The sequence below is a fragment of the Heteronotia binoei genome, chromosome 1 (genome assembly GCF_032191835.1).
Source record: "Heteronotia binoei isolate CCM8104 ecotype False Entrance Well chromosome 1, APGP_CSIRO_Hbin_v1, whole genome shotgun sequence".
In the NCBI taxonomy this organism is placed as follows: Eukaryota; Metazoa; Chordata; class Lepidosauria; order Squamata; family Gekkonidae; genus Heteronotia; species Heteronotia binoei.
Window position 1 is genome coordinate 4,763,830 of NC_083223.1, and position 9,043 is coordinate 4,772,872.

A 9,043-nucleotide genomic window follows, 5' to 3' on the forward strand; every position below is an offset into this window, starting at 1 on the left:
GCCTTTTTTTCAGGAGCCCAGCAGGAACTCATTTGCACATTAGGCCACACCCCTGAGGTCACCACTGTTTCCCACAGGGTTTTTTTGGTAGAAAAAGCCCAGCAGGTATCCATTTGCACAATTAGGTCACACCCACTGACATCACCATTGTTTCACACAGAGCCTTTCTTGTAGAAAAAGCCTAGCAGGAACTCATTTGCATATTATGCCACACACCCTGAGGCCACCATTGTTTCACACAGGGTCTTTTTGGTAGGAAAAAGCCCAGCAGGAACTCATTTGCATATTAGGTCACACCCCCTGATGTCACCATTGTTTCACACAGGGCCTCTGTAGTGGAAAAACCCTAGCAGGAACTCATTTGCATATTAGGCCACACCCCTGATGTCACAATTGTTTCACACAGGGTCTTTTTGGTAGAAAAAGCCTAGCAGGAACTAATTCGCATATTAGGCCACACACCCTGAGGTCACCATTGTTTCACACAGGGCTTTTTCTGTAGAAAAAGCTCAGCAGGAACTCATTTGGCTATCCAGACACACCCCCTGACACCAAGCCAGCCAGAACTACGTTCCTGGGCATTCCCGCTTCCCAAAAAGCCCTGGTAAGAACTTCCTGTGAGTAGATGAGGCCTCCTTTTTCTTTTTTTCCGCCACTGCTTCTAGCAGCAGCAGGGAATGGGGTGCCCTCTCCCCACTGGGGGGCTTGGCAGACCAGGCTTGGATAAAGGGGGGAATTGCCTTGCTGGATGGGGCTAAATTTATTTTTATTGCATGGTTTTAATGCTTGCTTTAAACTTTCTACACTGTTGGGTCCATAAGATGCCTGTAGGGTTGGTAAGCATGTTTGAGATGCAACAGGGGCTGGGGGGACATTCTGAGAGCTGGACGACAGTTTCAAGAGGGGATTGGATCAACATCTGGAGCAGAGGTCCATCAGTGACTATTAGCCACAGGGTACCGATGGAACTCTCTGTCTGGGGAAGTGATGCTCTGTATTCTTGGTGCTTGGGGGGCACAGTGGGAGGGCTTCTAGTGTCCTGGCCACCTCCGGTGGACCTCCTGATGGCACCTGGCTTTTTTGGCCACTGTGTGACACAGAGTGTTGGACTGGATGGGCCATTGGCCTGATCCAACATGGCTTCTCTTATGTTCTTATGTGACACAGAGTGTTGGACTGGATGGGCCATTGACCTGATCCAACATGGCTTCTCTTATGTTCTTATGTGACACAGAGTGTTGGACTGGATGGGCCATTGGCCTGATCCAACATGGCTTCTCTTATGTTCTTATGTGACACAGAGTGTTGGACTGGATGGGCCATTGGCCTGATCCAACATGGCTTCTCTTATGTTCTTATGTCTGGGGCAGGGATGCTCTGTATTCTTGGTGCTTGGGGGGGGCACAGTGGGAGGGCTTCTAGTGTCCGGTGGACCTCCTGATGGCACCTGGCTTTTTTGGCCACTGTGTGACACACAGTGTTGGACTGGCTGGGCCATTGGCCTGATCCAACATGGCTTCTCTTATGTTCTTAAGCGTCACCCCACAACATGTCAACATCACCAGAACTGATGCTGCACACCGTGCCTACATCACCCAGGGATAACGAAGGCACGCAGGGGGCCACGCTCTGAGTTTCGGACAAAACTCCATGGTAAAATTGCCTTCAGACCACTTAGTTTAGCACGTTGCCCCCAGCCAGGCCGTAGCGAGGGGGTGGGCCGGAAGGTTACTAGCCCTACCAATCAAATCTCTTTGACACCATTACACCCCTCCCCTTCAGTCCCCACACCTTGCAAGAGATGTTTTGCAGGTGTTGGATGCTGCTTTGCCAAGACAATAAACTTGTCTACAGTGCAATGAACACATGCTAAAGAAATACAACCTTATCTATAAGCTTTGAATGCCAGAGGCTCAATCTCGGGTCAGTGTGGAAAAGGGAGGGGACCTATAGTGCCAGCTGCCAGTCAACTGTAGGAACATAATACTGACCAAACATTTTAACTTGTCTTCAGGGGTGGAATTCTAGCAGGAGCTCCTTTGCCTATTAGGCCACACCCCCTTGATGTAGCCAATCCTCCAAGAGCTTCCAGTAGGCCCTGTAAGAAGAGCCCTGTAAGCTCTTGGAGGATTGGCTACAGGGGTGGAATTTTAGCAGGAGTTCCTTTGCCTATTAGGCCACACCCCCTTGATGTAGCCAATCCTCCAAGAGCTTCCAGTAGGCCCTGTAAGAAGAGCCCTGTAAGCTCTTGGAGGATTGGCTACAGGGGTGGAATTTTAGCAGGAGTTCCTTTGCATATTAGGCCACACCCCCTTGATGTAGCCAATCCTCCAAGAGCTTCCAGTAGGCCCTGTAAGAAGAGCCCTGTAAGCTCTTGGAGGATTGGCTACAGGGGTGGAATTTTAGCAGGAGTTCCTTTGCATATTAGGCCACACCCCCTCGATGTAGCCAATCCTCCAAGAGCTTCCAGTAGGCCCTGTAAGAAGAGCCCTGTAAGCTCTTGGAGGATTGGCTACAGGGGTGGAATTTTAGCAGGAGTTCCTTTGCATATTAGGCCACACACCCCTGATGTAGCCAATCCTCCAAGAGCTTACAGTAGGCCCTGTAAGAAGAGCCCTGTAAGTTCTTGGAGGATTGGCTACAGGGGTGGAATCCTAGCAGGAGCTCCTTTGCATATTAGGCCACACCCCCTTGATGTAGCCAATCCTCCAAGAGCTTACAAGGCTCTTTTTTTGTAAACTTCCGGAGGATTGGCTACATCAGTGGGTGTGGCCTAATATGCAAAGGAGCTCCTGACAGAATTCCACCTCTGCTTGTCTTCGTTATAACTGTAATGGTTAGCGTCCTAGTGATACACCAGAAACATTAGTAGTAATATTCATTATATAGGTATATATTATATTATTATTATTATTAATATATTATATTATTATTCATTATACAGGTAATGATTAGCATTTTTAGAATAAACTTCAAACGTCTGCTGAGTGATAAATTACTTAGAATCATAGAGTTGGAAGGGACCTCTAGGGTCATCTAGTCCAACCCCCTGCATAATGTAGAAAACTCACAAATACCTCCCCCTAAATTCACAGGAACCTCATTGCTGTCAGATGGCCATCTAGCCTCTGTTTAAAGACCTCCAAGGAAGGAGAGCCCATCACCTCCCGAGGAAGCCTGTTCTACTGAGGAACCACTCTAAACTCACAAACACCTCCCCCTAAATTCACAGGATCCTCATTGCTGTCAGATGGCCATCTAGCCTCTGTTTAAAAACCTCCAAGGAAGGAGAGCCCACCAGCTCCCGAGGAAGCCTGTTCTACTGAGGAACCGCTCTAAACTCACAAACACCTCCCCCTAAATTCACAGGATCTTCATTGCTGTCAGATGGCCATCTAGCCTCTGTTTAAAGACCTCCAAGGAAGGAGAGCCCACCACCTCCCGAGGAAGCCTGTTCCACTGAGGAACCGCTCTAACGGTCGGGAAGCTCTTCCTAATGTTGAGCCGGAAACTCTTTTGATTTAATTTCAACCCACTGGTTCTGGTTCTACCTTCCCAGGCCACAGGAAACAATTCCACCCCATCCTCTATAGGACAGACCTTCAAGGACTTGAAGATGGTGATCCTATCACCTCTCAGCCGCCTCCTCTCCAGGCTAAACATTCCCAGCTCCTTCAACCTTTCCTCAAAGACTTGTCTGCGTTGTTTATTCATTATTTTAGGTGTAATATATTTAAACAAAAAAGTTTGCCCCCTTAAATGAAAATCCTGGCTGTTCCCCCACCCCCAAACGAAAAATCCTGGCTAAGGGCCTGCCCACTTCTGGGTGACACAGGCACATCGCACGACGTTGCTGTTGGGGGGTGGGGATTTCCTCCTCTGATGGGCAGGAGCCCCCCAAAAACGGGATCCTCACCAACGTTCCCTCTCAGCTGCAGAGTCTTGTGAGCAAAAATTCTACTTTGTGAGCTGCTGGCCTGAAAGCTGTGAGCTGCTGCATCCATGAGTGTGCTCTGGGGCCATCCTTCTTGAGCTGAGAGAAAAGGGTGTGAGCTGGAGGCTAAAAATCTGGGAGCTACCTCAGACTAACCTCAGCTTAGAGGGAACACTGATCCCCCCCCTCAACTGGGGAATCGCAATCCTAAATGCCTGGGAAAAAACCAAGTATAGAAGTATTTGAAGTACATAATGTGGAGCCAGAGCTTTTTTTGAGCAGGAACGCACAGGAACACAGTTACAGCTGATTTGGCATCGGGGGTGTGGCCTAACATGCAAATAAGCTCCTGCTGGGCTTTTTCTACAAAAGAAGCCCCGTGCGAAACAATGGTGATGTCAGGGGGTGTGGCCTAATATGCAAATGAGTTCCTTCTGGGCTTTCCCTACAAATAAAGCCCCGTGTGAAACAATGGTGATGTCAGGGGGTGTGGGCTGACATGCAAATGAGTTCCTGCTGGGCTTTTTCTACAAATAAAGCCCTGTGTAGAGCCAATCTGACTTGCATGGCTGAAGGCGTTCCTCTTCCCTGAGTTGGGGGGGGGGGTGTTGGAGTGTGATATTTGCTTCCCAGACACTGCTCTGCACCTTCCGCCCATCAGAAAAATCCTGCTGAGGCAATTTGTGTGAAGAGAGTGGGGCAGAAACCGACACCGGGCAGAAAGGATCATTTTAAAATACGTGCTTTCCAGTTCCCCACCTCCTGTTGAAGCATCTGACTCAAGGCACTAAGCCCCCATCTTTCCTGGTGAGCCTCTTGTGGACTGTACCTGGCTGAGGTCCGTTGGGGCGTCTGTTTTCGCCAGCTGCTCCAGTCGTGCAGATGATCATTTGTGGAGAAATGTCCTTAATTTGGCAGGGGATACCTGACAAGCAAGAAGGGAAACAGAAATGGAGAGAAGGCAACTTCGGAGCAATTAACCAAGTCAAGCTACTCAGAGGACCCCCCACTAACATCACTAGACACCAGTACACCTTAAGTTCCCCCAACACACACAAAATTAGAAGCTTATCCATTTTTGCCACACTGGCATTCTGATGTTCAGAAGTGAAAGCGGGGCTTTTTTTGTAGCAGGAACTGCTTTGCATATTAGGCCACACACCCCTGATGTAGCCAAACCTCCAAGAGCTCACAGGGCTCTTAGCACAGGGCCCACTGTAAACTCTTGGGGGATTGGCTACATCGGGGGGGGGGGGCCTAATATGCAAAGGCACTCCTCCTAGAATTCCACCCCTGAGGCCACACACCCCTGATGTAGCCAATCCTCCAAGAGCTCACAGGGCTCTTAGAACAGGGCCTACTGTAAACTCTTGGGGGATTGGCTACATCGGGGCGGGGGGTGGCCTAATATGCAAAGGAGTTCCTGCTACAAAAAAATCCCTGATTAAAAGTATCAGGCTCTACATGGCTTTTGATGTGGGAAACTGAAGCACCATCTTCTCTCTTATGTTCCTGCCCAGGAATTAAGATCCCAGCAGGAGGCCCTCCTGACTGTTTCATCAATCTAAAGGGCTTGTCTGGTGGGCACATGTGAGAAGGGCTTTTTGGTGGCAGCCCCACGATTATGGAGAAACCTTCCCAGGGAGATGGCGCCGGACCTAGGTTTGCCAGGTCCCCCTGCCACCGATGGGAAATGGGGTGGTAGGGTTGCCAGATCCATTATACCGTATGGCCCAGCAGACATTTCCGTTCCCCTCCCCCAAGTTCTGATGACCTTGAAGCTCTGGAGGGACTCCAAACCGGCGACCCCCTGCCCCCACGTGGGGATTAAAAAAAAATACCATGGAGAGAATCACAGACTAGGATGAGAACCCAAAGAAAAACCGTGACAAATCACGAATACGATCATAAATTCACTTGTGACGATTAGTGTGTGAACCTTCAAAGTATTTGATTGTCATGATCCATTTCAGTAATTAGTATTGTAAAGTAAGTACGTTATCACTCATCTACAAAACGCATCTAAGCACAATGACATCGGAACAAATCATTTAAAGTTCTTAGTGCTACAAAGTGCTTGTAAGTCAAGTGCCTGTGCAGATTTTCTTCCAAAGGAATATAGGAGGAAGATAGTGGAGATTGTAAGCCGCTCTGGGTCTCTGATTCAGAGAGAAGGGTGGGGTATAAATCTAGTCGTCTTCTTCTTCTTCTCTCAGCCCCACCCACCTCACAGGGTGCTTTGTTGTGGGGGGAGAAGACAGAGGAGATTGTAGGCCGCTCTGAGTCTCTGATTCAGAGAGAAGGGCGGGGTATAAATCTACAGTCTTCTTCTTCTCTCAGCCCCATCCACCTCACAGGGTGTCTGTTGTGGGGGAGAAGACAGAGGAGATTGTAGGCCTCTCTGAGTCTCTGATTCAGAGAGAAGGGCGGGGTATAAATCTACAGTCTGCTTCTTCTTCTCTCAGCCCCATCCACCTCACAGGGTGTCTGTTGTGGGGGGAGAAGACAGAGGAGATTGTAGGCCGCTCTGAGTCTCTGATTCAGAGAGAAGGGCGGGGTATAAATCTACAGTCTGCTTCTTCTTCTCTCAGCCCCATCCACCTCACAGGGTGTCTGTTGTGGGGGGAGAAGACAGAGGAGATTGTAGGTAGCTCTGGGTCCTCTGATTCAGAGAGAAGGGTGGGGTATAAATCTACAGTCTTCTCTTCTTCTCTCAGCCCCATCCACCTCACAGGGTGTCTGTTGTGGGGGGAGAAGACAGAGGAGATTGTAGGTAGCTCTGGGTCTCTGATTCAGAGAGAAGGGTGGGGTATAAATCTACAGTCTTCTTCTTCTTCTCTCAGCCCCATCCACCTCACAGGGTGTCTGTTGTGGGGGAGAAGACAGAGGAGATTGTAGGCCGCTCTGAGTCTCTGATTCAGAGAGAAGGGCGGGGTATAAATCTACAGTCTTCTTCTTCTTCTTGAGAACTAGGCAACAACCTTGATGAGCCCAGAAACTAGGCAGAGCAATAATTGTGCTCAGGCCTTGAATTTAGCAGGAGCTCACAGGAGGGCAAGCTCCTGAACTTTTCTGAGGGTTCCCCTCCTCCTCCTCCCCACCTACCTTGTCCATTGAATAGTAGGTGCAGCTACATAACAGCCCCTGGATTAGGAGAGCGGGCAGCCAGCCAGCCACCAGGGCTTTGCCACACCCCCAGCAGCCCTCATTAACCCCTGGAGAAGCCACGCCACCCTTTCTCCACTTCTTATGTGATTTTGGGCAGCGGGTGGCATTGCTGGCCTTTTGACTGTGGAGGGGGGGGTGGCCAAGGAGAGCCCCAGGCAGTGAAGCCTGCTTGGGCTGGCTGGATCTCTAGCCAGCCCAAGCAGGCCTCTCTCACCCGGGGCTCTCCTTTCTTGCATCAGGCTGCTTTTGGCTGGTGGGAGGGCAATATATACTAACGAGTTATGCTAATGAGTTCCGCCACCTATTTTTCTACAAAACGACCCCTGCTTGTGCTTGTTGCAAAAGAAAGATAGTGTTAGCTGGCAAAGTGAGGATAAATAGCGAAATTAGCGAAAACAATGTCTACTAAGGTTATTACAGTACATACAGAAGGCCCACAACCATGGCCAGAGACCCTCTTAACACACTGTAGCCTGGAGATTAGCTGTAGTCCCGAGAAATTTCCAGGTCTGACCTGGAGGCTGGCAACGTAGCCTGACCCCCCTCCCCCTTCAACTTTTAGGAGGCAACTGAAGACTATTTTAGTTGGGACCCCATTTGATTAAAACGGTACTAAATTGTGATTTTGGCTTTACAAGCTTTTTTAAATTTTATATGTTCATCGACATTGTAACTGCCTGTCGCGCTCCATAAGGAAGACAGGCGGCTAAGATATAATTTAAATAAACAAAGAGTAAATAAATGCAAAAAAAAACTTCTTTCAGCTTTATTACCTGCAACTGTGACTGCCACGGGTGTATCAAAGAAGTCTCCGGTGACGGTGAGCAGAGTTCCACCACCCAGACTCCCTGCAGCTGGAGCCACGGAAAATATTTCTGTAAAAGGAAGGGGGGGGCAGGGTTGAAAATAAATAAATAAATGAGAAAATGTGAAGAGCAACCCTGAAGAGGTCTACTCAGAACCCTCCACGGGTCTATTCATTTGGGTCTACTCCCAGGAAAGCGTTCTTAGGACTACACCGTTAGACATACTGATTGGCTTCCGGCCAAACAAGCACGCTTTGTTCTCATAATAAATTATGCATATTTGAAACACGCATTCAGGATTGCAAAGTGATGACGTTTGCAAATTTACTGGGAAATGGAGAAAAGCAGTGTGCAGGGTCACTCTAGGACTCATGCTAAAAACTCTATGGTGCCATAGAGCAGGGGTGGCCAACGGAAGCTCTCCAGATGTTTTTTTTTGCCTACAAACTCCATCAGCCCCAGCCATTGGCCATGCTGGCTGGGGTTGATGGGAGTTGTAGGCAAAAAACATCTCGAGAGCTACCGTTGGCCACCCCTGCCGTAGAGTTTTACCGCAAATCCTAGAGTGTTTCCGGTATGATGCTCTAGGAATCACGGTAAAACTCTATGGTGCCATAGAATTTTATCTCAAGTCCTAGAGCATCTCTGGCGCAACATCCCCGGTGGAGGGACTTGGCAACCCTAGTCCATGTACTGAATGTGTTCAAAGGCTGCAACCGCTCTGGCATATGAACATATGAAGCTGCCTTCTACTGAATCAGACCCTCGGTCGATCAAAGTCAGTATTGTCTTCTCAGACTGGCAGCGGCTCTCCAGGGTCTTCAGCTGAGGTTTTTTCACACCTATTTGCCTGGACCCTTTTTTGGAGATGCCAGGGATTGAACCTGGGACCTTCTGCTTCCCAAGCAGATGCTCTACCACTGAGCCACCGTCCCTCCCCTCTGGCAGTCTGAATGATCTTATTCTAAGCATGCTCCTGAGACTCTCTTCCAAAACAAGAGTCACAGCCAGAGAAATGGTACATTCTCTACTTCGAAAAGCACTTCACAAACAGAACAACGCTGTGGGGACTGAAGCAGCACTTGGGACCCAGTCTGGGGTCCCCGTCGTTAAAAACCTCAGCGGCCGGGATACA

At 49.1% G+C, this 9,043-nt stretch overlaps 1 protein-coding gene across 1 annotated transcript in view; it reads right to left on the bottom strand.

The window, feature by feature from the left end:
* Positions 1 to 9,043, bottom strand: part of PKHD1 (PKHD1 ciliary IPT domain containing fibrocystin/polyductin) — a 323,925-nt gene that overhangs the window by 312,625 nt on the left and 2,257 nt on the right. Inside the window, exons 2-3 of the mRNA XM_060256755.1 lie at positions 7,876 to 7,977; positions 4,764 to 4,859 (exon numbers count right to left, since the gene is read on the bottom strand). Coding sequence (XP_060112738.1) covers positions 4,764 to 4,859; positions 7,876 to 7,977 — 198 coding nt within the window. The remainder of the gene's footprint in view (positions 1 to 4,763; positions 4,860 to 7,875; positions 7,978 to 9,043) is intronic.